We start from the raw sequence: 27,503 nt of genomic DNA, 5'->3' as shown, positions 1-27,503 counted from the left end.
ACCGATTTTTGCCCTGAGTTCAGCAAGTACATAAGAAAATCAGATTTTCTTCACCTCAAAACTTTATTTTCATAACAAACTCTTATTAAACTTTAAAAATTCAAATAAACTAAACTAAAACAAATAAAACCCCAAATACAACTAAACATTAATTTTTTCTTAAAAATAATATGACATGACACTAGATTAAAGAACTCCGGTAGCTCGACGTCCGAAAAGTAACGCCAACTCGGGATTCTGTATTTTGGGCTGAGGTAATTTATCAGATTTCTGAAGATTCTATCCTCAACTACAGAAAACGGCTGGTCGTCCAGTGCCATGAATTCCATAATTTTCCTCGTAATTTCTTTGCTCTTTTCACTGCTTATACCAAGATGGCTTCCAGCATGCTCTGCTAGCAGCTCTCGCTTTGCTAGCTTCTTCAAACTGAGCATGCTCACTGGGGTGACGTGTTTTTCAATGTCTAATTAAATTTGTTATGTTAAATGTCTTTGTATTGGTTCCCCCACGGTGTACCTGGCCCTTGCACTTCCTGCAGATAGCGAATTTTGCATCCGCTTGGCTCACGCTGAAGATTACGCAAATTACGGACATTTTTGCGTGTCTGAAAGTGCGTGTGACTGCGCATATCATTTATTGTGCATGCACAAGATCGGTTCGTAATCGGAAATACTTGAGACTGATCGGCCGATCACCGATCAGGCTGAGAATCGGCCCATTCCGATCACTGGCCAATCGATCGGTGCATCCCTACAATAGATACCCTCATAATGCATTTTAATGGTCAGTATAAGGCATTATAATTTTTTATGAAGGTATCTGATGCATTATAATGCATCACGAAGGTATCTATAATGCATTATACATGGGTGCTTTAAATAAAGTATTACCGAATTATCTTCACGGAACCCAAATAGCCAATAGTCTGACACTTACCAAGACACAGTAGCAGACAGCGCCAATGGAAATGCCTCAGACAGCTTCAGGCAGGAGTCTGCTGTATTATACTCAGTAAGACATTTTTTGTCACACCCCTCTCAGACCCAGCCACTCAAGTCTCTGCGTAAGCTCCTTCACCTCTCCTCGTCCTCCCACCACACCCCGTCGTCTGAACTGCGCTTCCAGCACCTGCCCAACCCCCAGTCCAAAGGGGGATTTGTCGAAGGGCGTGGTCACTCCGTCAGCGGGTCCTCACAGGCCAAAAGCTGCCCTACAGGCTACCCCCTACCAGGGCAGGTGGAGTCCAACTGGCATACGTCGGCTCTCGGCCGTGGCGACGCCGGCACCTACCCCGACCAAATGCCCAGCAAAGCGGAACAGAAGGGCCACGGCTTCGGCCGTTCCTCTCGCCTGCGGATGCCAAACCTCAACGACCTGAAAGAAACCGCTCTGTAGACCAACACGATGCCCGTGTCCCTGCCCTGACCTCTGACCTCTTCACAGCTCAGTCTGCTGCCCACTGAGCTGCCTGTATTACAACACGCTCGACAGCAGGAGTGTGGAACACAGGGTTACCCTTGGCCTAGGGGTAGTGCTGTATACGTCTTAGATTTTTTTAAGCTTAAATATTTGATAGAATTTGTAATATTTATGAGTACAATTTTTGTTTGAACAATATAAATAATTGAAAACTATGTATATGGTTAAATTAAATTCAGTATATATGTGAGAGCTTTAGTTTCTACACAGAGTAAGTATATTAAGTTTCTCGCATAATTATTCTATTACAATATGAATATTTAGGTGTTCGTGTCAAAAAACTAGGTTGTTCAGAACATATGGTATTGTAACAAATATATTTTTTGGTTCTTAATTTGGTTTTATTCCTCCTTGATTGTGTGGCCTCTGACCTTAATTGGAGATGCAATCATAAAGGTTGTTTTTCTACTCAGATTGGCTGCAGTACAATACTCATTTAACCGGCTCACTCTGTTTTACATGTCGTACATGACGTTTTTATATCCTGTCTGTTGATTATAAGTACTAGACAGGACATTTAACGACTTAAGAAAATGTAAGACGGCCTTTGTGCAGCCATGTCATTTTTATATAACATAGTATATTAATGGTTCTGTATAACAGTTCTAAGAGATTAGAGGTTTGTGCATTACCAAGGTTTGCCCGTAGAACTACTATTAATTACTTTTTTGTGTTTTGTTTGGACTGTGGGCTAAATGACAGGGATATGATGATCCCTAGATGAATCCCTGGCTTATTCTGGGAAAAAATCCGTGGGAGGTTGGGTCTGTGGCTATCGAGTGCCCCACTAGTGTCCTTCCAGACCTGGGAATGGGAATAGCTTTGGTTGTGATGCCATATGCTAGCCGCTAATGGACACTGCAAGAAGCAGTATGTTTTCTACTGATCACTGCCCAAATTGAACATTTTCCAGTTAGTCCTATGAAAGAAGAGTTTTGAATATTTTGGGGTGTATCTGGCTTTAGGTAGAGTAAGCACTTTCGGGGCCACAGAACTTCAGTAGTTTCTGGCGGTTACCCCATTGATTGTATATAACTAAGGGAACACAAGTTTTGTCCATGCACTACAGAAGGAAATGACAGAAGCATTGCTTCCTGAAAGACCCCATGCTACCCACTTTGTTGCAGGAATGACTCTAGAGCAACTGCTCCTACTTTAGTGGGAGTCGTTTCTAGTTGCCATGATATTTTTGTCCAGCAGATGGAGCCATGCTAAAAATGCTCATGAGCATCCTAACGCCTCAAAATCCTGCAGGATGTAAACATTAAGTCCTGCTGCCCCAGTCATTAAACATTATGTCGCACGTAGACAGGGAAACAGTTGCCAATGGTTACATTTATCAAGTGTTTATGGATGAAATTACAGGACATAGTGTGTGTCCTGTATGTAGTCAATAACCTGGAGAAATAAATCTGAATCTAAACCATATCACCACTATTTAATGAGTAAATACAGATGCAAATGCAGCAATACAGAAATATTTAATTCAAAATGATTTAAGATTAGAAAGTACTGTAGATTAGGTATTTTGAGTAGTTGTTTTCAAATTTTACTGTATTATAAAACTGTAAATTATATTTTGATATAATGTGTAGCTTAAGGATCTTTAAGACCATTTAAGATTCAAATATCAGAGAGATTTAGCTTAAATGTAACCCATTTATCCTCAAACAGGATGTATCACTATATTTATTTTGATGTGTTATTAACGTAAGGTAGAGGCTGATTCTCTGGGTCTTTTGGATTGGTAGCCCGTAAATGAGCCATCTCCTCTGCCCAATCTGTGTAGGAAAGCACTCTTTATTCCAAGGTTGGGCAACTACTGGCCTGCGTGGGTCCAGGCTTGGCAGATCCGGCTGTTTATTTTCAGGCAGCAGATTTAGATCTTAAATACCAGATTTAATCCACTGGCATGGATTAAACAACTAAGAGGTGGAGCAGAATGCCAGCTAACAGACTTGTAAGCCACACGGTCTGGAGTTGCTTTTACTCTCCAGAAAATCTTACGCAAGACCACATGGGCCAAATGTATGTTGTGTAATTCAGTTTGATGAAAATGTAGGGGGAAAAAATAAAAATAAATGTCTAGTCTTTTAAAAAATCTAATGTTGCACTTTAAACTGACTACAGTGAGATACCTTGTCCCGGCTGTGTTCTGTTCTCACAGTATATAACCAATATCAAACCCAGGATATAGCATCTCTGGTGGAAACATTTCTTGGGAACAGAGAACTTGTGTTGAATTTGTGGTCTGTGTTTCAGGTACATTAACGTGAAGTAAGTATTTGCCTTTTCTACGCTACATACTGTAAGTTAATATTTTTCTTTTTCTGCGATAATTGATTATAATCTTGAATAACACAGTGTATTATATTAATACCAGTGTGTGACTATCTCTGGTAATACATATACATGGAAAAAATAACTTTATAGATGCTTAAAAGCAAGTTGAAAGTTTTTATGATTGTTATTCAGACAATCAAAATTGTAGCATTCAGTTTTTTTTTTTTCTTTCATTTTTGTTTATGGCAAAATTATGTTTGAGGTGTTATCAGACAAAGGAAGAGGGAGGTAATATAATAAAATGAGGTTTCCCATTCTAATAATGTCTATAACTAATGACTGAATGATATGTTGATTACCCACATTGTACCTGGTTGTACCTCTCACCAAAATGGCCTGAAATGGGACATAATCTCACCACTCCTCTCGGCCAGGAATCTGCTTTGTTTTGTTCACAGAGCAATGAAGGATTATCTGTTTTTCCCACAAGATAAATTGACAGATCAGAAGCAATAACATTTAGATACATGCAGAATTCCTCTGGTCTGACACCAATGTCCATCCGTCCAGAATGTTAAGCACGACGCCCAGAGGAGAAACCAGAGCTTTGCATCTGCAATGCTGTAGGAGCAATTAAATAATGCAACCAATGGACATAATGTCTGATAAGATGTTGTTTTATACACGTTTCTCAAACTCCCTGCTATTTTCCACATAGTATTTAACATCTCTCAGGTAATAACCGAAATGCTAAGCATTAGCTAATGCGTTCTGTCCTAGACTCATTCTCCAACCTGAAATCAGATGAAGCACGAATGTCACGGGGAAATAATTCTTTCTACATTTGTACTTCTCATAAAGCTATAACCGGCAGCTTTGGCCATTTCTGAAGGTATTCTTTACAATTTTAACTGATGCGGCTACATTTTTGTGGTCTCCCAGTTGCTGTGTGGCCATCTCTGTATGGTCCCCCACTTCCCTTCCGTTACTGACAGGTCCAGCCCGGTGCTTCAGCCGCGAACCGGCGTCTTGGCCAGTTGCTCCTTCCTTGCCTTAAGTCAATACAGAAACATTTCAGCTAAGATGGCCGCCAAAATGGAGCCCAGTTGAGCTGCTGTGTTTATCCAAATATAATATTACCTAAATCTAATTCTCCTACTTGTTGTGCAAGACAAATACACAAAGCTTGAGGACATTTGAGGAGTGAAAAATTGATGTCGTAGAGTCAGAACGCTAATGAAATCTGAAAGGTTCTCGTCTTTTAAGGGGTTGTTGTTTATTCTTGGCTTTTATTTATTTCTCATATGTTTTCCCATTTATTGCCAGTTTAAATGCCGTTTCTTTGTATTCTATGTGGACGCTGTCCCATGTCTCGTCAAAGCTGCCCGTGGTCATTTCTGCCGCAGCTTTTTGCGTTTGCGGCGTCAGCCTCCTCTTTTTCTGCGGACCGCTGTCTTAGACCGTTCAGACACCCTTGCCCTCACTGAAAGTTCCTCCTAAAGTACCACACCATTGTTCACTTTGTGTACTTTTATAACACTCTCCTGGGTGGATGGCAATGGCTTGATTCAGGGTAACTAGCCGTCAATAATAATGTCAGTTTTCAGGGATACTTTGCGCAGTGCCGTACTGTACCTTCTCTCTTTGTGACTCCCTTGATGATTTGGCTTACTTTCATTTAGGGTGCTGTTCTTTTTCCCTACTGTCAAAGGGATTCAAGTCTCTTGTGTCTTCTGCTTAATTAGTTCACATGCATTGTGATTCTGTGGTTATGTACTATGATAACACTTTGAGTGTGACATACCAAAAAATTTAAACAATATATCTGATTGCCTATATTTTATAATATTTATGTTATATACAAATCTCACCGATGAAAGACGGGCGATTTTGGGATATTGTAAACATTGCAAGGCTTTTTATGTAAACTAAAATCTTTGCAAAGGTAACAGATATGAACCATACTGCTAACAATATTTAAAAAAATTTAATAAGACAATGGGCAAAAAGTCTTTATATTATTTCGGGATAGATCATATTTATGGGATGAGTCGTGGATATTTTACATTGTCAGGAGACAAGACAGTATGTGTCAACAGAGTAAATCAGTTCTTAATGTAGGTAGCTGTGTGTGTTTAAACCTGTTATAGAAGTATAGAGACCTCTCCCAGATCGATTACTTACAGTAACTATAACTTAATAAAAGCCCCCTTTATGTCACAATTTGATTCCTGATTCTCTTTCTTTGCACATTTACAGTATGCTCTAAATAAGTGATGCCGTAAACCCAGGATTAGTCTACTGGTGCGTATCATGGGAAATATGATCACAAGAGTGTCATTGTAAAAGAAATGTGTCATTTATCTGCCTGATATTATATTTCGTTTATGTGGTTTACAGTTTACTGTAGGCTACAATACAAGCTTTTTTTCACTGACCCAGAATTTTGATTAGACTAATGCCTTTGTGTTTTTTTTTATAAGTTGGTAAGCTGTTTGATTCAGCACTCAGAACCACTACAGATCTTTGAAGACCTATCTGTCGTGCTCAGGGTCGAACCCGCTTGTGTATGTGCTGTGGGTGAACGGGATGCTGTAATGGAACCTGCTGGAATGTGACGCACCGACACAGGAGCTACACAGTGTCTGGATCAAAGTGCCATGTATAAACAAAGGACTGAGATGCTGTTCCTTCATGTTCTTTGTGCTATGCAGCAGAAATGTTACTCAGATATAGCCACAGAACTAGCCACTTTCCTCCTAAATATTGTGTCTGAATCCTGCGCATACCTGTCCATCGACTGTATCCGAGCTGGTACACACTGATGAGCAAAGCTTTCAGCGTTTTGTTTTGCTGTGCTTGTCTTTTGTTTTCATAATAGTCAGGTCCTCGATGCTACTGTTCTAGCAGGTGTCGTGTGCGCATGTCTTTTGTCGATGTAAATAATATCAATGTTAAAATACTGGCATGAAAATGGTCCATTTTTACTAAGCACATTGTATATTTTTTGACCTTGCAGAACATGTCTTTATTAAAAATACAGGTTTCTCACTTCAGAAACTAGACTGCTGTGTGATTCTGTTGTAGACGGCACTGTTATAGCTGTATTTTATGTTGCAGCAAAAATGTTGGATCCTTATAACTAGTTATTCAGAATTTGACTGTTAATATTTAAACAGGGATATTTCAACTGAGAATTTCTTTTTTTTATTTTAGTAAACCTAAGGATACAGTGGAAACTTCTGAGCAAGTAGAAATACATACTGACTGCAGAGTGGGACCCAGGATGGACTCTGCCGCACTGGAACATAATACAGCAGAGTTTTATGTAATACAACAAAAAACTATTATCTTATCACCATGTCAACCTCCTGGGATCAGTTTACTTCCATTTTTACTTCTTTTATCTCCGTGAAGAAAATCCCTTTCTTTATAAAGAGCATAATGACAATCTTAGTGGACCACATTGTTTCCTAATTACCAAAATGGTTTTCTTTCAACTATTCAACAATAATAAGTAATTTGGAAAAGAATTGGGGCATTGTTATAGGGTGCTGTTTGTCTCTCCTACGGGCTCGCGCGTTCCACTTCAGCGAGCGTGCGACTTCTGTTAAGGAAGGTGGGGTTTTGGAGAGTGGGTGGGGTTTTGCATGGTGGGCGGGGTTGTTTTGCAGGGTGGGCGGAGTTTGCAGGGTGGGCGGAGTCTCAGCCACACTTGTTAATGCACAGGAGCAGCTCCATGCGCAAGGCAATGCGCGTGTGCCAGCCCAGCGGCAGCAGCCTGACATAGCGCGCCACGATGGGCGGCCGCAGCAGGTTCTGGACAGAAGACGACCGGTCCGAGTTTCCGTAAAACACCTGCCATGGCAATGAAAGCACAGGGGAATCGGCTGCTGCTCTTTAGTCGTAAAACCAAAACATCCAAGAATAATGACATCAAACATCCCAATGCACAGGGAAACTCACCTGTGTGCAGGAGAATGTGGTGCATGATTGCATACCAGGATTAACATGTCCGCAGGGAAGACTAATTAAATAAATTAATGAATAAATCTTCCCTGAATGTACTTAATGTTGCACTTCTGGTCATCGAATAGTCTTATTAGGCTCCTGCTTTGTTAGAAGTTGTGTAGTTCCTGCTCCAGTACTGCTTACACCTGTACCTGGGGATATACTGGAAGCTCAGCCTAGCTACACGTATGTTTCATTGACTCCTTGATATTGGCCTCATTTGTATGTCACTTTAGACAAAAGTATCTGCTAAATAAAAATGAACGTAAATGTAAATTTTCAAAACGTGCACATAAACACCAATAATATCCACCCAGGCTTCTTCAGCTGCTTTACGAGTCAGACTCACCCTGTTGTTTCCTGTCTGGTCCTTGTAGTAGATCCAGTTGAGGTTCTTGTCGCTGCGGTACTGGAGGCTGTACTTGGTCACCCACTCATCTGCGTCACAGCGGCCCTGGGTCAGGATGCCCGACACCACATTCACCTCTTTCAGGTCAATCTGCAGCCACTGACTGCTGTCCTGGAACTTGGAGAGCCAGGCACACCTGGGGACCAAAGTGGATTACAACATAATCAGATTGACATCTCAACAGATCTCTGCAGAAGATTATGTTCTGACCTATGTGGTAATGTCACTGGATAAGGACAACTCTCAGTGTTTCTTTATCTTCATCTACTGCATGTTAGGGTTAGGGTTAGAGTTGTGGAGCAGAGGTCAGGGCGCCCACCCGAAGCCTTGGTTGTTGAGACGTGCCTTGCTGGGCAGCCAGGAGGAGTACCACCCAGTGTACTGATCCTCATTGGAGCAACTGATCTGGTCAGACGTCACAGATCCAGCCTCAAAGCCCAATGGTTTGTGATAAGGGCACTCTGTGGACAGAGACCATACCAATCTATACACTCACAACTCAGACTCAAAGTTCCAGCACTTTCAAAATGGCAGTGAAGCCTTTTCAAATGGAAAAATAATGGCAACACTGAGACACAAACACTTAGTAGTAGCTCAGTTACTACTGAAGTACAAATCATGAACAAATAGTTCACTAAAGATGAAAGATGTGTCATGATTCATTAACAATGAACAAACTTGATCAGTATTTCACTTGTATTATTCATCACTTGTTCCTTCAGTAGTTCCATAGTAGTTCCTTTAGTAGTTCACTAAGATTTACCGAATTAACAGATATAGCAACAAATATAGTAACTGCTTGGGATAAAAGTTACATCATGATTCATTAATGATAAACATGACATCAGTTTGTAATTAACACTATGTGGTTAATTAACACATAAGTAATAGCATAATACTACATTATTTGTGTTCCCTAAAGTGTGATCAAAATAACAGTTCTACAAATAGGCAAGTCTTCCATTACCTACTTTAAGAAAAAAATTTATATATGGGACTTGAGAGATGGTAAAAAAAAAATGTTGTAAAGATGACTAAAACTCTGAATAATGAAAAGATAAAGGGAAATCTTTCAGCAAGTCCTTCAAACAGGGTCATCTATTTAAAATGTTGCTTTGTTATTTAGGATTTAGGGTAATGATATTTAAATCTCCCCTCTGTCCTGTGTCCTGGTAATGAGCACAGCCCTGGGTGTTCTACCAGAACTCCTGTAGAAGAAAGGACACCTGATTTCTGAATTATACCGATTTCCTTTTACCTGGGTGGTGCAAGAAAAACACATTTTATTTCTCCTGTAATAACATTAGTTTGTCCCCATGTTGGTTTTTCATACAAAGAGGTTAAAAGTGAATAACACTGAACTCAGAGCTCAATGACAAAGACACGGTGCGTTCAGCAGTGGGCGATCGCCTGCAGTAATATATCAGAGCAGGGTGGTCTATGTTAATTATCATAATGGAAGTAACAGCTGCTCAAGGGTGGGATAAAGGCAAATGCTGAGCTCTTCCTCTGGTCAATCGGCAACTTGCCAATTCCTGTCTTATTGCCAGCTATGTTGCCAATGGAGGTGCTTCCATTTCTATCCTGCAAAGCTTTCCCACTAATTCTCTCTGTTGAGAAATGGATGCCCATTTATACTTGAGGCTGACAGGTGGCCATATCCTAATGCTGACCTCAGGCTAACGACGGCTCATTTTTGGATAGAATACTCCTTCCTTTTGTGGTCACAGTAGTTCAAGGCTTGTGCTAAACCAGCTAAGCTACCTAGTGATTCCTGTCCTGCGGAATGGGACCCAGTAGCGAGAGCCAGAAGATCAGATTACAGGGAGTCATAATACTCAAATTAGACTTAATACTGTGGTCATTCTGGATAAACACATCCTAATTTAAGGTTAGTAATCTGTAGTGCACGCCATTGGTCAAGTAACGGGATTATTTTCTTGCAAGCTCATTTTGGAAGTCTTACGGTTTCCACATCAAACCTTGTCAGTGTCCAGTAGGTCTGCAAACTGGCAGGCATTGTTTTAAGGCAACAGGAGAGTCATACTATAGCGCAGTGGTTCTCAACCCAATCTTTATCATGCCAGCTCAGTCGGGATCTTATTTCAAGAATAGGTTTAAATTAACGCTATGATCCATGACCCATGGGTTGAGAATTGTTGCTATAGACTACCTAATTAATAAACAGTTCTCTGCAAGTCAGACACGAATGGACATATTATTCTTGCTTGAGTGTTAAGATTAAAACACTGAAACATTTTGGCTGAAGTATGTCACTGATTACTCAATTGTAATTGTACTGCTGTCCAAATACTGTTCTGGGTGCCTCAAAAATCGGGCTGAAATTAAACTGTCTAAATTTAGCACTGGCAGTTGAAAGATCTGGGCAAGCAGTTGCCCAGTTTTAACTGCATCTCAGATTATGTGAGTGTGCAAACAGGAAACTGAACATAATGATATTAGAATGAATATGTTAACTCTAGAACATGAACCCACCCTTACAACACAATTGTGTAGATAATCCAGCAGAACCCATCCAGAAGAACAAAGGGTTAGCTGGAGGTCAGATGGGAGCTCAGCACTGCAATCATGGATGATGCAACCAGTTGATGTGATCCTCACCTGGCATGCAGTCAAACAGGCTGCTCTGGGGTGAGCTGAAGATAGGGTGGGTGGTGGATGGAGAGGTAAAGGTAGGAAACTCCGTAGTGGAGCTCATCTTGCAGTCATGTCTGCAGGGTTTCCCAGTCCATGTCTCAGCCGACGGCTTTGCCTCATCATCCTCCTGTGACACATAAGGAGATGAGTGGTCACTTTCCAGTCTGGATCCCATCCCTCCTCTTCCACAGCCACGCCACCATCATCGTATATCTTAGTGCAGTGTTTGAGTCCATGTTTTTGCTTCCTCCCAGCTTTCTGCCAGACACTCCACATTTTTGCGCCCCCCCCCCCGCCCCAGGACCGGGTTGGGAAACACTGTCTTAGTGGTCCCAGCCATAGCAACACCTACCTCCTGTGCATGCACACTGAGAAGCACTGCTCACACAGCCCAGAGCAGCAGAAAGAGGGAACAAAATGCACCTTGATCAGAGCAAGGGACACAGATCATCAATATAATCCAGTGAAAAAGGCCCACTGCACTCTCATAGTGTTAGGTTTAAAAAACAAGGACAGGTGAGTATTCAGCTGCTTCCTCTCAGTCACGGAGAGCCTACTCAAATGGCACCAAGGTAGACCTGGAAGTAGAAATTATGCGTACCAACTAAAGTTATCTAAGGATAATGTCCCAAATACTTGTTCACAAATCTGTAGTTTAACACATTTAAATATATGTAGGATTAAACAGAAAAAAAACAACGTCCCTCATGGTAAGTATGTGACAAGAAGTTTCAGATATTTACGTCATTCTCTTGGTTAATGTAGACATTACATATTCTCCAGTGGTCTCACTTAGTTAATGTTATTACCCGCATACTCATTACCCAGTTAATAGGTGGTCAAAACTAGTATATCAAAAATAAATATGTTTTTAATATATTCAAAATATAGCAAAATATACGTCTGTCATGATGTAAGGGTACATACCTTCAGACAAGAGCAGAATTGATAGGAAAAAGTTCCAGCCCTTGAATTCCATCTTTATTTACTTTGAAACGCCACAAAGCAGCCGCAGCCTGCGGTGCTGGATTAGTCTGAGCCGCAGGGTTGTAATTGTCTGTCCTTACAGAATGCCCCTTTTCTCGCTCCTTCAAGTCACTCCCATTGCATTTATCCGGGCACATGGATACATCTATCACTCAGATCTGTGCCGTTTCACAGCTGCTCAGCCCTGTAACGCACCCGCAGGTCCATTAAGGCGTCACTCCAGTACACAAAAATCAGTACTGTTCTGCTCTGCTACTCACAATCTGGCAGACAGTGTCTTTCATTTTATATACTGTGGAACTGTGGTCACCGGCTGACAGAGGCGCGTACAACTGGATCCAGATCACACGATCAATTCCCTCCTGAATGAAAAATTTTATTAGACCCAATGGCTTTATGTTACTGGTGGAATTTGACCCGCCCTAGTTAGGGACCCCTATTCTAGAACATTGAGTTTGGGTTATTGCTAAGCCAGAATATTCCTTTTTCTTTCTTTCATTTAAAACCTTAAATATGGTCAATCCTAAGCTTTGTTTTTACTCACATCGTTGTTGCATCCATGACAAATTGAAAAGATAAAATTAATGGTTTTAAGAAGATATTGATACGAAGCAGGATTAAACCTTGTTTAATACTAATACTTTCCAGACAATGTTCCAGCTCCCACTGTCTGTTTCTAAACATTTTCCTCCCATTCAAGAGCCGCTCGACTTGTTACTAGAGCACCAGTGAACAACTCATCAGTTAATACGCATCAATCCCTCTCTGACACTGAACTTCCACGAAACACCCACACACTTCACAAAGGCTAAAGTGCATAACAGGGGGGGGTGGGGGGCAGAGTCAACGCTCCCGCTGTGCTATTTGTCATCTGATGAGGCCTCTGGCTGCAGCTCTGCACCTACGTTGGAGGAGACGCAAATTACACTTCAACTGTAAATGGTGGAAATGACGAGGGCCCTGCTTTTTTAGTCACACCATTACCTCAGACATGGACTCAATTTAAGGTACTAAACATGCATCTATCTGTATAGGATCACAGTTAGCCCGGAGTTCATCCCAGAAAAAGTATGACTCTTATTTGAGGTCTCAGCTTAAATAACAATGTTCAGAATGGTTTACTATATCTAAATATGCAAGTATTAGATTACAGGAATTTTAGACTAGGTACTACTGTACACGTAAAAATACTGTGACAGCACAATTAAGCCCTACTTATTTGACCATATTGCGCATGCGTTATATTTACCACGTCATACGTAATGTTTAATCTTTTGTTTGGGGAAAAAGTACTTAATTTATACAGCACATATTTAAATAGAAGAGCGTGCTTTGTGGGGATCTTATCACAATATCTCGGATCTACATAGGCTTTAATAAATTTAGTCCGTTTTTCCGTGGTTTGCGGGGGAACGTGGGCTTTGCAATTTACATAAATTAAAAAATTTGTTGCTACGGGAAACAGCGCTCCATCGTTTAACCGTCTTTCAAACACCCGTATAACACCTGGAGCTGTTAAACGGGTCTATTAAGTATAAAAATAAGTTGTTCAGGTGTAGGCTGTAGTTAGCGAATGCATTGTTCCTTCTGTGGAAAACAGCCTTTTTGGTAAGTGAGAAAATCTCGCGTTCTGGTCGCGTTCTGTTCTCAAAAATTTCTTATCTTAAACTCTTCAGCAGTAATGAAGACCTGTGGATTGAAGATGAAGGACTCGAAGAAGCCGCACAGGAATGTTAAGAAGACTGCTAAGGCGTATTCCACCTATATTTATAGGCTTCAGAAAGAGGTTTGATCTGAAATATCCGTTGGCGAGTTTCCATTGTCGTATTGATCAGGGTTGCGTGTGAGAGCTGGCAAATCTTATGGCAAATCCTATATTCCATTATAAACCTAAAATTATGTACATCAAAAGAACTGGGGTAGTTTGCAAACCCTACAGACTATTTACAAGGTAATAAAACTTACATACATGTAAATGCGTGTGCAGACTGGCCAGCTGACCAAAACTGGCAACCCCGATTTCCGTATCCCTTGAATTTCAGGGAGACTCTGCGGTGAGCAAGATAATCACCCTACCGAGATCCATCCCTGCGAACATCGTGGGGCGGCTGATGTCCGAGGCGGCTCGGCTCTCCAAGTCCAACAAGCGGGGCGCCATCACCCGGCAGGAGATCCGCGCTGCTCTGCATCTCCTGACTTCAGCGAAGCCATAAACCCAGCTGTCAGTTTTCTTTGCTTTTAATTAATTATAAATTAAAGTTGTTTTACTAAGCTTTATTTTCGTTGTGCACATTTTAATCAGAGATGCCAATATTGTACAGCTTTGAAATGGCGGAGCTATCCAACTGTCCACTTTCTACAAGCTCGTGAAAAATGAATTACCGTCTTTGGGGCGCCGTAAACTGCAGCTGTATTTCCTGTACCATAAGCACACCCTGGGGTACTACAATTTCTCTTTTTAACGTGGCCTGGCTATTTTGGTCCCTGTTTTTAAAGAGGACGACTAAGGGCACAAAATAGAAGCTACTGTGAAAAATGTAAATCTTTTTTTAAAAAACTGCCATTTTTTTTCTGGCTAGGTTTCACAATTTATAGTCTAAATCCCAAGTTTGGTTGCAAATGTCTTTGATCATATACTGTGTTGTTTTATAATGCTTAAAAACTAGGGAGGCATTGTTGCCTAGCAACATTAAGACTCCGTTTTGTGTGGTAGTATTAAAGTGGATTCTGTAGGATTGTCTGATCCTAAGTTACACGAACCGCTCTGCTGCCATCCACATACTCGATTTGTGAAAATGATCAGAAGTAATTTAAACAGGATGACTGTTGAATTTACCAGCTCCGACACAAAACGACTTGCCAGATGTTTAACGTGCTACTAACTGAAATAGTTTTTCTTTTCCTTGGTTGGGCGTGGTAGTGGCACGAAAGAATTGTTCACCAGTTGACTAACCATCGTAGATAATGTTTTGGGAAGCTGTTCAAACCGTGTCTACACTTATTCGATGGTGCCTACTCTACACACAGCAATAAACTAAAGGAGCTCGACAGTTATGACTGTATGTACAGTAACATTGGTTTCAAGTCTGATCTCTAGCCCTTGAACAGGAGCGCAGTTCCACTCCATACCTCCGTTAAACCGCACGTGTCCTGCCTGACTGGGTGGTGCTTACTAAGGTCCCTGAAGCTGGTGGCTCCTGTCATCGATCTATCTTCTCAGCTTTTCTTGAATTTTCATTACAAAAAATGTACAAAATTATAAAACAAAACCAATATAGCAAAGACTAAATAGTACTGATCGATCACCATTGGGGTGATTTAGCAAAATATATCAAATCGCAGAAAAAAAGGACACAAAAATGGTGCCCTGGCTAAGATTATACATTGTAAAGCAGTATGAAGTAGTAAATACTTACAAAAAGAGATGCCTTTAAAAGCATTTTATAAGACTTACTTTCTGCATTATAGATAGGAGATAACAGGGTATTTGTACAGGTGACAGTTCCTTGTCACCCATGGACTGAGCGTCTTGCTGAAGACCTGAATGACAGGAAGTGATGGAGCACCAGGAGCTTGAGGACTGGATGGGTTTCATAAATTTCCATCCATAACAATCTCAGATGTCAGATGCTACTCTGTTATTAAAATAGGTGAGTGTTGTGTCTGCTGTGGGGACTGTCCATGTGCTGAAACGTTCAGGAGACCACTTGGGCACACAGGGATGGTAATGGCACTGTAAGTGCAGTGCGGGGATGAAAAATGCCACATTCACAGGCCTGTCACACATTGCTTTCAGACATGAAAGACAATGCGGGGGTAGCGAATCTCCATGACAACGAAGTGTAAAACGAGCAGACTCATTTTCAGGGGGCAGGTACAGTTTGCAGCCCAGAATATCTTCATGGTTTTGGGGATTCATCTCCTGACAGTAGACACTTTCCCACTTCATGAACCTTTTTCAGGGCCTGGAACCTTTTTCAGTAACCAGCAACTTCTGTTGCATTCACACTGCAGGAACACTGCCCGATTGTAGCTCTTCTGGGTAGTTCCTGAACCTTTTTTTGTTGTCCCTACTCCGGAGTAAGTAGTTTCTGCTCAACCAATAACTACTGGGTGGAGCTTATAGAGATTAAGTTTGCTGATTGGTTGACACAAGCACCAGCTCTGATTAGTTGACCACAAGCATCACCACTAATTTGCAAAAATCGAGCAGATAGAATTATTTTTGTATCTCAGTTACATGAAATGCATTAATGGATACCTTATTGAATGCTTGCATCTCCATATTTTTTGCATTGGACAATAGGATCGATAACCAACATACACTATAAGGACAAAAGTACTGGGACACCTGGCCATTACACCTACAGGAACTTTTATGACATCACATTCTAAATCCATAGTCATCAGTATGTAGTTGGTCCCCCCTTTGCAGCTATAACTGCTGCCACTCTTCTGGGAAGGATTCCACAAGGTTATGGAGCATCTTTATGGGAATTTTTGCCTATTCATCCAGAAGAGCATTTGTGAGGTCAGGCACTGATGTTGGCCTGACTCGCAATGTCCATTCCCAAAGGTGTTTGATGAAGTTGAGGTCAGAGCTCTGTGCGGGCCAATCAAGTTGTTCCACACTAAACTCCCCCAATCATGTCTTTATGGACCTTGCTCTGTGAACTGTGGCACATTCATACTGGAAGAGAAAAGGACCTTCCCCGAAGTGAATAGAATTGTCCTAAATATCTTGATATACATACCAAGACATTTGTGTAACTAGATTATTGTATCTGTCAATCTATCAAGGTTGATAATTAAGTGGGATTCTGCGTGTATCCTATGTGCGGATTGGTTAACCCCAGTTATGCTTCTCTGCTGCTAGGAGTTTGTGCGCATGAACAGTCGGGAATGTTCGTAAACACATGTGCCCATTTCTACACACAGGAAGAAATTGATAAATATGTGCATGGCCTCTATGTGTATGGCCTCTATGTGCATGGCCTCTATGTGCATGGCCTCTATGTGCATGGCCTCTATGTGCATGGCCTCTATGTGTATGGCCTCTATGTGCATGGCCTCTATGTGTATGGCCTCTATGTGCATGGCCTCTATGTGTATGGCCTCTATGTGCATGGCCTCTATGTGCATGGCCTCTATGTGCATGGCCTCTATGTACATGGCCTCTATGTGCATGGCCTCTATGTGCATGGCCTCTATGTGTATGGCCTCTATGTGCATGGCCTCTATGTGCATGGCCTCTATGTGCATGGCCTCTATGTGTATGGCCTCTATGTGCATGGCCTCTATGTGTATGGCCTCTATGTGCATGGCCTCTATGTGTATGGCCTCTATGTGCATGGCCTCTATGTGTATGGAGTATTGCCTATAAATACATATCACTACCAGCAGAGGCCACAATTGGTGTATGGAAAATGATAAAAATAGAATATTTAAGAGCAACTAAATTGTTCTGCATATCCTATTGTTTAGAGGGCTGCTTAATTTCTGTAACTGAATCCATAGAATTTTTAGCTAAAGCAAAATACTCTATATTAAAATGGTGTTTCGGATTCTCCCCTCTGGGCTGGAAAGCTGACCAGCTGCTAAAAAACAGCAAGGCCTTTACTGCAGTGACACAGAGATGGTGAGAATCACACTGAACAAGCAGGGAACTCCTACCAGGAAACTCCCATTCTGACTCAAATGCAGACAAACTCACACAGTGTTCCCAAGTGACTGTTGGGAAAACAGGAGAAAAAATGCAGGACCTCCCCTCTCTTTCCTCAGATGGAATCACCCATCTTAGTCTGACATTGAGATCTGAAATGTTTTTGCATATTCAGATCACGTTTTATACATGGATATTGGCTCCCTGCAGATAGTCATGAGTGGCAGAGGCAACTGGCAGAGAGGGTGAGTTTGAAAGTATGTCAATCTGACAGTACCCTGTCTTTACCCACTCAGGGACTGTAATAGTGAACTTCAGTCCACATACATATAAAAACTCACACACACACACACACACACACACACGCACATATACACACACATGCACATATACACACACATGCGCACACACACACACACACATGCACACACACACATACACACACACACGCACACACACATGCACATATACACACACATGCACACACACCAGTCACTTGTTGACCAGACAAACTCACATACAGAATCATCGCCCACATACACGCTGTTTAAAACAGATTTATTTTCCTATAGTTGATGTATATGCATGAAACAAATTGTTGCCTAGTAACCATCAGGCAGTTTTTATTCATTGCAAGATATAACCATTATTGCAAATAAACACTCAAATTTGATCTTTTTTTTTGTTTCAGTAATAATGATCCACATTATTTTTACAACAGTGAACGCACTTATTTTTGCAAAGCTGGAAAACACACTATTTTATGTCTCCACTTCATCCCAACTCCTTCATAGTGATTTAAAGGCATCTGAATTGTATTTTAATATGTAACTGAACACAGTTCCTTGTTTACATACAGGAAGGTTTCATGTTGAAACCTTCAGCTTTTTAATAGGGAAAATATCCAATTTCCATCAATTATTAAATAGCCAAAAGTGTCTTTCAGTTTACAGCATGTTAGTTTCTCAGAAAACCATTGAATAATTCCCCATTTCAGCACTTCTGTTGCAAATTGAACAGTACATGCATTTCTGCGCTCTTTACCACCTAGTGACAACATTCTGTACTATATTAGATCTTCTGAAGCCACAAACTCCTACTCTTACTCTCTGACACGGCCGTGACAAATGTTCTACTGTAACACTGAATCAACATTGTATATTACATTATATGCATGGGTTCAACATTTCCCACATAATTAAAACCATTTTTTACAGATCGTTCCCTTTTTTTCAGAAATGATTTGACACTTTTCCTTCAGCTACTAAGATATTGTTTTATATTATATGCCTATTATAACATGCAATATAGGCCCCCTACTTATAATTTTAAATGCTTTTATAACAGAAAAATGCAACATTTTGTTTTACAGAATTTTCCTGCCTGCTGAAACACCAGGAATCTCACGGACAAAACACATGCAGTCGGATCCCTTCATTAACATCCGTCTCTAGCACTTTCATGGTACCTACAGATCAGATCGCCACCTAGTGAAAATCCATTTAATTGCCACACATTCCTCAATCCATTATTTATTAAAGAATTTTTTACAGCAAAATAAGTAGGGCTACATAATAGTATGAGCAAGAATGCAAAAAGAAAAACAGCAACAACAAAGAAGTTGTATATTTGTTACAGGATATAACCATTATTTCAAGGGTAATACAAATAAATGCTCAAATTTGATATTTTTTGTTTCAGTAATAATTATCCGCATTATTTTTACAACAGTGAACGCGCTCATTTCTGCAAAGCTAGAAAACACACTTTTATGTTTCCACTTCATCCCAACTCCTCCGTTGTGATTTAAAGGCACCTTTTGCGGAATACAGGTCACTGCACATGTAGGTTATGTACTACACCAGTAGATGGTATATTTCAGTCACGACCGACGTACCGCTCTCTCATGTAGTACCATATCTGAGTCTCTCGTTCACCGACTCGCTCACCAACTCGTTCACTCCTTCGGGTCTCTCGTTCTGGAGTGCCTTACCCAAATACTGCTGCTTGGAACTTACAGACCAGGATCCATTCCTTTGCATGGTATAAATACACAATGAATATGTATAAAAACATTGAATAATTTAAATGATTTACCTGCTCACATACCAATCATAGGTCAAACCATTGTTCAATTTGGGTGAATTATAAACGCCAAAAGTGATACTTAGTAGATAGCCACTGGGGAAATTTGGTTTTCTGAGTTGAGACAAATGATCTGGCCCACTAAAAAGAGGAGGAATTCCCATCAATATATGAGAGACTATCAGTCGGTCGTTCACTGTAGGCATATATACATGTCCCATCATATGATCGCTTACAGCACGCCCTTGCACGCCTCACTGGTTCTCACTGGCCTTATTCGAGGAGGGCAGCAGCATTGACGTCATATTTCAGAGAACAGATGGAACAATGAAAAGAATTTTTACAGGAAAGTGAACGTGAGTGTATAACTCCTGTAAGGGACTCGTTCCCCATGAACGAATAGTTCACGAACATGACACTGATATAAAACAGTTCATTAGTTAGCCATTAGTCTTGGTTCTTGGGAGTGCAAGAGTTACTATGAACTCAAAATGCTCAGGCAGCATTTTGTTGCAGCATACTGCCTAAGTCACTTGTCTTCGTAGCTGTTGACAAGATTTAGCACATATAGAGAAAGGGCTTGAAATATAACAATGATCAGTGTGCACCGCTAACTTTACTGCTAGGTTAGCTGAAGCTATAAGCTTCAAGATCAAACAGGTGCCACTACAAGCAGAGGCCACAATTGGTGTAGTCGCAAATTTGACATACGGGTATTTGCGAGTTGAATGTGGTCAATTAAATGAGAATGTTTAAAGAGCCTGCCAAAAGATCACAGAAACTCACAGATGATGCATAAACCAAAAACAATACTGAAAATGATTTGGATCACATGAAAATATTGTATTGTGGTACCGGGCAGACCGAGGCGTTGCGGCAGTAGCTAATGAAGGAGAGGAGAGACAGATTGACATGAAGTTGCCTTTTAATCACAGTCCTTAAAAGAGCACATGGGCAACAACACAGCAACACCAACATGCTGGGCTACTGCGGGGAGGCTACACACCAAACAGGAAAACTCACACGTGGTAGGATGACACAATGGCTAAGACATGCACGGATCAGGTAGGTACGGAGTACATACATAGGTACAGGTACACACTACATTTGGGTACACAGTGCAACAAGTATTTACACCAACAACAACAATTACATACAAGGGCTATTTACAAGCACTCACAAAACATGCTGGGATATGCCAATCCCGCAGGCGCTACACTGCACCCCACTCAGAGATCAGTCGTTCCAACAACCACCGCCCTCTGTCCCCCCCCTCAATGGTCATTTGTTCTGGGGAACATCACACCCAGCGACTCCCACAGCCAGTCCCCCCTCTCTGGGGGCAGCCAGGAGGTTCTGACAGTGCAGGGCCCCCCCGGCCTCAATTCTTCTTCCGCTACTTTGGGGGGACCTTTTGTTGATCACCAGACTGGTTCTCCATCGGAGCCTGCATCTCCGCACCCCAGGTGGCCTCGCCCAGCCTCTCACACTCCGGCAGTCACTCTCGTGGCTTCTCCACAATGCGCCGCCCCCGCTCCAGGGCCTCGCTCACCCTCCTCCCGTTGTGCCGTCAGCTCCCTGTGCTCCTGACCCCAGCTGGACCTCCAGAGAGAGGAACGCTTCCTCCCAGCTAAGCAGTGCCACCTCTGCTGCCTCGGCCTGCGCCTTCTGCTGGTCACACTCGCATTCCCAGCAGGCCTGGTCCTTGCGCAGCCGCTTCTGGTCTTGCTGGTTCTGTCGCAGCTGCTCTTCTAGCTCCCGTTGCCCTTGAGGCAGTCGGCCTCCAGCGTGCGGCATGCCTCCTCACGACTGAGGAGAGCGGCCTCAGCCTGCTGCCTTCACGGCGTGTGCTTGCAGCTAGGAACTGAATGTTGAATGGGAGGGGCAATGTCGGGTAAGAGGCAGAATGTGAGAGGGGTTTATAATCATTACCATCCGATACCCCACTACAGCGATATATACTTGCGCAGCGGCAGCTTCTGGGAGCGCTGCATGGGTCCGGGGTCCGGGGCTTCTCAGATGTTTGGGGCAGTGCCTTCACTACGCCATCCCTTGTCTGCTGGTGGCTCTGGTCTGGGCTTCCGGGCAGTAGCATGCCCGATGCTCTCTCCTCCCGCTATATCAGCAGATGAGCTTCGCATCCCGTACAGCTTCATCTCCGGAACCACCACCTCCCCCCCACCTCTGCCTCAAGGTCCGCCAGGCTGCCTCTGGCATCCCACCTCTAACACCGCTGTGGTGCCAGGCAGACTGAGGCATTGCAGTGGTGGCAAATGAAGACAAGGAGACACAGTTTAACGTGAAGTTGTTCTTCATCTTAGCCCTTCGCAGAACTGCACAACAAGCAACAACACAGAAGCAACAAATTGCAGGGAAATACGGGGACGTTACATTAAGCACGGTAAGGCACATACACATCTCATAATTACACAATGGCTAAGACACACAAAGATCAGGCAAGGACCGAGTACAATCACGGTTAGGGGCACACGCGACAACCAGATACACAGCACAAAAAGTACCCACACTAAGAAATACATACAGGGGCTATGTGCACGCGCTCGCGAGACCTGCAGGTGCCGCCGGCGCTACAGTATAAATAATATTTGCCAGTATAAGTGCATGCTATAGCTTAAATATTAAATGTCTTGGCTTTGGTACGCCGCACATCTTTGTCCGGGCAACCAGCCTCACTCACGTCTGTGGCAGTGGAATCTCGCGCATCTCTCGGTAACTTATAAACTTTTCAGTGCCGCTGATTTTAAATTTTTAATAATCGATCCAAAACATAGTGCTCCCGGTCCCACTACGTACTGTAGCAACTTTCTATATAAAGGGGCATAAGTTACATGGTTTGTAAAGGATATTATGTAAAACGTTCTACATAGGAAATGACAAAGCAATTTGACATGCAAATAATGTATGCAATACTGGTAATTATACACGCGGAATGGATGTTAGCGGTGCTGTTTGTGGAGAGTTTGCAGATTTTTCGGGAAGACACAATTAAGTAGCGCCACCGCTGCGTCACGAGAAATACAAGCATATGTGATTTGCATCAAGCACCGTTTCAGGCCGAATCCGTCGATTTTCGGTGCAAAGAAGTCGAGTATGTTCAAGTATGTTCCGGGCAACCTCCTGCGGTTTATCTATTACACCTAATTACTTAATTACTTAAACGCAAATACGAGGTGGTATTTAAAGAACTGATTCAGCTTCCTTCCCATGATCCTACTATTCGCTCTCCTCATGGAGGAGTCGCGGTGTATTCAGCAGCTTTGGCTCCACGCAAGCGTCTTGCTCTTCGTTTTTGCCGTGTCTCTTGCACAGAAGACGGCTGTTAAGGATGCCGGGGCTTCCTATGATGAATGTCAGGTGTATGAGAAGGTTCCCTGTGGAGATCCTGCTATTTGCAAGGCTGCCTGTGAAGCCATAAACTGCTGTTTTGATGGCCAGCAGTGTTACTATGGGAATGCAGGTGAGGCTGTGCCTTCCTAGACCAGATACTGGTTATGTAGGTATAAATAGATAGTAAATGGCCATATGTCCCCCCCCCCCCCCAGTGACTGTACAGTGCACCAGGGATGGCCAGTTTGTGATTGTGGTGGCCAAGGACTCCACTGTACCTCCAATGGATCTGACTAGTATTTCCCTGCTGGGAGGAGAAGCTCCTTGCTCTCCTGTAGTCACCACAAATGCTGTTGCCATGTACAACTTCCCAGTGACTGCCTGTGGCACTCTGGTCAAGGTGGGTTATTTGCTTACAAACAGGATGTGTCTCTTGTTGCTGGGTGGGTGTCACTCACCTGTACCTCTTCCTAGGTGGAAGGTAACTATGTGGTGTATGAGAACAGGATGTCATCCTTGTATGAAGTTGGGGTATGGCCCCTGGGTTCCATCACAAGGGACTCTCACTATGAGTAAGTGATCTTTAGCTCTCTAGCCGTACATGATGCCAACTGTGTCTGATGGCGTGGTTCTTGGTAGGCTGCTCTTCCAGTGTCGGTATTGGGGCACTGACCTCTCCCTGGTGGCTGAGGTGAATACAGTTCCACCACCACTTCCAGTAGCTGCTCCAGGGCCTCTCTGGGTTGAGTTGAGGCTGGCAAAAGGCCAGTGCTTCTCTAAACTGCCTGAAGGTACAGTACAGCTGGATGCTTTACCTGCTACTCTCCCTGTGGCTTTGTAGCTGTCACTGATTCCCCTGCCTGGTATCTGCAGGAGCCACTGCATATGCCTCCTACTACCAGGAGAGTGACTACCCTCTTACCATGCCGTTGCAACAACCACTATATGTTGAGGTTCGCCTCCTGAACAGGACCGACTCCAACCTTGTCCTGCTTCTGCAGAGCTGCTGGGCGACAGCTGGCCCTGACCCTCTGAGCCTGCCTCAGTGGAGACTCCTGAGTGATGGGTAAGTGGCGGAAGCGACACCTGCCAGTATGACACCAGCTCCTGGTGGTGCCACCTTTCTTGAGGCCTGTCTTGTACAGATGCCCCTATCAGGGTGACAAGTACCTGACCACCTTGGTTCCTGTGGATGGCTCCTCTGGGCTTCCCTTCCCAACCCACTACAAGCGGTTCATTGTGCAGATGTTTGCGTTTGTGGACCCAGCCTCCAAGCAACACCTGCAGGGGAAGGTATTGGAGAAGCACACTAATGCTCTCGGCCTGCCTGTAAACGCAGTGATGCAAACACCTGCTATGGTCTCTGCAGGTGTTCATCCACTGTAGTGCAGTGGTGTGCTGCCCTTCAGCCACTGACCGCTGTGAGCAGAGGTGCTTCAGGAAAGGTGAGCTCTAGACTGGCTTCTCTGCAGAATGGCTGCATGCATCTGATACCTCCCTCCCTTTACATCAGGTAGTGATGTTGCTGCTGTCCACAAAGGCCCCTCCCATGATGAGCCCATAGTATCCAGTGGGGAACTGGATCTGGTGGCCCCAATAAGATTCAGAGTACCAGCTGGCAGAGGGTGATTGACAGCTGTGGTGACTAGTGGGTAACTGGCGTGTGTATATGGCTGTGGGTTTGAGTGCCTTAATAAAGGTGACTGACTTTACTGCTTGTCCTGTGTACTATGTAACCTAGTAGCTATGACACACACACATGCTCAATCTGAAGTGAGGGGATTGGTTCATTACTGCCTGGATCTCAGCTTCTATAGCTGTGCAAATGCAGTTTATTTTGGACCCTTCATGAGTCCATTGAGTAATATGCTTGCAGAAACTCTGACATTACTTGTGTAACTGGCCACCTGTGTTCACTAGCAGGCTGGCACATGTTGCCCTTAAAACCTGCCTATTTAGTTCCATACTGAACACTTGGGGGAGGAGGTAAAGACTTGTACCTTTCAGTGGAGCTATACCTTCATAGCTCACAGTTGTACCCTTCTGTAACTCGAACACTTTCTGCACCACTGAAGTAGTGACATCAAATTTGCACACTAATACACCTTGACATGCACCATTGACTAAGAATATTTAAGTGGGTGTGGTCAATGTTTTGGCTTGTGGAAGTACTAGACTTGAAATGCTTTGGTTACACGAATAGCCTGCCTCTGAAATGATACCACCATCTCAAACTGCAAAGTCAGAATAAGAACAATAATAATAATAATGGATGCATGGACAAAAACCCAAGCTTTAACTGTAGTCTAGTTAGAGGAACAGACAAGATCAGGAGTGCAGGGACAATGAAGTATTTTGTGTAATTATACTAGCATTATTGTAATTAAAGTATTTTTAAAGCCAAATGGAGTTCAACAAATTTCTCACCTGTCTAGGATTGTTTTAAACAGGACATTGCTTTGTATTCTGATATGAGACGAGCTGCACCAAGTCGTCAATCTTCAAAGCAGGCATACGAAAATAGTGGTAATGTCTTTCCTGGCCTGCATCTTCTGCATCAAGACAAATTCTCCATATTGGAATTTTCATTTACTAGATACACTTTTTTTGTTATAAAGTATAAAACAAGTAGAGAAACCAGCTCTTCCTACTCCAAGAAAGTTTCCATTCTGGAATATCTGTGAATTGTGCAGGCTTGACTGCAGAAGCTGCGTCAGGTTTACATGGGCGCATGTAGTGTTGTAGTTCTCGAGACCGGTCTTGGTCTCGAGACCAATTTTTTGTGGTCTCGGTCTTGTCTTGGTCTCGACTCTATTTGGTCTCGGTCTTGTCTTGGTCTCGACTCTATTTGGTCTCGGTCTTGTCTTGGTCTCGGACATAGCGGTCTCGATGGGATGGGGAAAAAAAGAGAAAACTGCACATCCTCACAGAACAGTATCATTATTTATTACACGCCTCAATTCAAATGCAACCAGTCAGATGCATCCATTTCAAAAACGTTACATTTTATAAATTTTCTCCACGGACACTGCCAGTACTTCACAGTCCACAAACATCATACACATCGTATCATACATCGTCAAAAAAATGTCCGAAAATGTCCGCGAAGTCTATAGCATAGTTATAATTCAAATAAATTAGGTATTTTACATTGATTAGAAAGCACGGTCTTGGAGGTGCAAGTCAATCTGGAGGCTCATTCTCTTCAATTCAAAGCAAAGGATCATTACATAGCTGTATTCATAGCTTACCCGAGGCCTCTGTCCCTGGTATAAGAGACTTAATATGAACATCTTTCTGGTACATCCCATCTCTTTCCCTTGACGAGGTCTGATAAAATGGTTATAGGAGAGGATTGCTGAGAATATTATTTCCCATCAGGTCTCGTAACTATGACAAATCTGGGAGATTTTAAATGAGAGACATATGGACATACGGACAATATAATTGAAAAGATAACATGAATTTGATTTAACGAGTAATGACACTTTACAGCAATGCCTTTTTTCTCTACAGTTGATCTGGGTAATGTGATGTCGATTCTAGCCCTAGTCTGTTTTCGGTCTTGGTCTTGGTCTTGGTCTCGACAAGTCTTGGTCTTGGTCTCGCCTTAGTGTGTCTTGGTCTTGGTCTTGGACTTGGTCTTGGTACCCTCAAGTCTCGGCAGTGTCTTGGTCTTGATACCCTCCGGTCTCGGCAATGTCTTGGTCTCGGTTTAGGCGGTCTTGACTACAACACTAGGCGCATGCAACAGAAAACTGTCCCAGCATTAAGGCCTTTCCATCTGCTGAGAAAATATGAAGACAAGGATGAGGAAAATACAGAGAGGAGGTTGCTAATCCATGTTGTGAATCTCACAAATGAACCATGCTGAAGAGAAAATGTATTTTTAATCTGGGACTGTAGCAAGCATTCCCTTTTCTCCAATATCGCAATTGTGAATGTTCATGCACTATTACAGGCACCGAGTGTGTCCATAGGTAATGTTTATGCACTATTAAATGCACCGAGTTTGTCCATAGAGAATGTCTATGCACTATTAAATGCACCGAGTTTGTCCATAGGGAATGTCTATGCACTATTAAATGCACCAAGTTTGTCCATAGGGAATGTCTATGCACTATTAAATGCACCGAGTGTGTCCATAGGGAATGTCTATGCACTATTAAATGCACCGAGTTTGTCCATAGGGAATGTCTATGCACTATTAAATGCACCGAGTGTGTCCATAGGGAATGTCTGTGCACTATTAAATGCACCGAGTGTGTCCATAGGGAATGTCTGTGCACTATTAAATGCACCGAGTGTGTCCATAGGGAATGTCTGTGCACTATTAAATGCACCGAGTGTGTCCATAGGGAATGTCTGTGCACTATTAAATGCACCGAGTGTGTCCATAGGGAATGTCTGTGCACTATTAAATGCACCGAGTGTGTCCATAGGGAATGTCTATGCACTATTACATGCACCGAGTTTGTCCATAGGGAATGTCTATGCACTATTAAATGCACCGAGTGTGTCCATAGGGAATGTCTGTGCACTATTAAATGCACCGAGTGTGTCCATAGGGAATGTCTGTGC

At 42.6% G+C, this 27,503-nt stretch overlaps 3 protein-coding genes and 1 long non-coding RNA gene across 11 annotated transcripts in view; 3 read left to right on the top strand and 1 right to left on the bottom strand.

Annotated features, from left to right (window-relative positions):
* The window catches only part of LOC111850260 (cyclin-dependent kinase-like 5), a 58,632-nt gene extending 51,805 nt beyond the window's left edge, over positions 1 to 6,827 (top strand). For all 4 annotated transcript variants that reach the window (XM_072700176.1, XM_072700173.1, XM_072700175.1 and 1 more), the window contains one exon: positions 1,042 to 6,827. In XM_072700176.1, coding sequence (XP_072556277.1) covers positions 1,042 to 1,395 — 354 coding nt within the window. In that variant the 3' untranslated portion in view covers positions 1,396 to 6,827. The remainder of the gene's footprint in view (positions 1 to 1,041) is intronic.
* On the bottom strand, positions 6,816 to 13,873 carry LOC111850261 (retinoschisin-like). 4 transcript variants are annotated; one of them, XM_023823961.2, is made up of 7 exons: positions 13,797 to 13,873; positions 11,768 to 12,011; positions 11,193 to 11,218; positions 10,805 to 10,967; positions 8,502 to 8,643; positions 8,123 to 8,318; positions 6,816 to 7,620 (listed from the first exon to the last, which is right to left on the bottom strand). In XM_023823961.2, the coding sequence occupies exons 2-7, from the start codon at positions 11,817 to 11,819 to the stop codon at positions 7,468 to 7,470; spliced, it is 732 nt and encodes a 243-aa protein (XP_023679729.2). In that variant the 5' UTR covers positions 11,820 to 12,011; positions 13,797 to 13,873; the 3' UTR covers positions 6,816 to 7,467. The 4 variants fall into 4 exon arrangements, 3 of the variants coding, with proteins under 3 accessions (XP_023679729.2, XP_023679731.2, XP_072556278.1); XM_072700177.1 differs by lacking the exon at positions 13,797 to 13,873 and having other exon boundaries at positions 7,506 to 7,925; positions 11,768 to 13,105; XR_002839751.2 differs by lacking the exon at positions 13,797 to 13,873 and having other exon boundaries at positions 7,528 to 7,620; positions 7,729 to 8,318; positions 11,768 to 13,105.
* On the top strand, positions 13,284 to 14,104 carry LOC140578591 (uncharacterized). 2 transcript variants are annotated; one of them, XR_011982850.1, is made up of 3 exons: positions 13,284 to 13,435; positions 13,507 to 13,613; positions 13,870 to 14,104. It is a non-coding gene; the product is annotated as an uncharacterized lncRNA (long non-coding RNA). The 2 variants fall into 2 exon arrangements; XR_011982849.1 differs by having other exon boundaries at positions 13,285 to 13,435; positions 13,504 to 13,613.
* An 8,676-nt stretch (positions 14,105 to 22,780) lies between these two features.
* LOC111850252 (zona pellucida sperm-binding protein 4-like) lies at positions 22,781 to 24,634 on the top strand. The gene is made up of 8 exons (XM_023823933.2): positions 22,781 to 23,052; positions 23,138 to 23,322; positions 23,397 to 23,494; positions 23,562 to 23,713; positions 23,796 to 23,988; positions 24,068 to 24,215; positions 24,292 to 24,367; positions 24,436 to 24,634. Exons 1-8 carry the CDS (start codon positions 22,800 to 22,802, stop codon positions 24,549 to 24,551), a joined length of 1,221 nt encoding a protein of 406 aa, XP_023679701.1. The 5' UTR covers positions 22,781 to 22,799; the 3' UTR covers positions 24,552 to 24,634.
* Positions 24,635 to 27,503: the final 2,869 nt, after the last annotated feature.

The sequence above is a fragment of the Paramormyrops kingsleyae genome, chromosome 16 (assembly GCF_048594095.1).
Source record: "Paramormyrops kingsleyae isolate MSU_618 chromosome 16, PKINGS_0.4, whole genome shotgun sequence".
NCBI classification, from domain to species: domain Eukaryota; kingdom Metazoa; phylum Chordata; class Actinopteri; order Osteoglossiformes; family Mormyridae; genus Paramormyrops; species Paramormyrops kingsleyae.
Note: the sequence above shows the minus strand (reverse complement) of the source record. Positions and strands in the feature narration are given on the sequence as shown.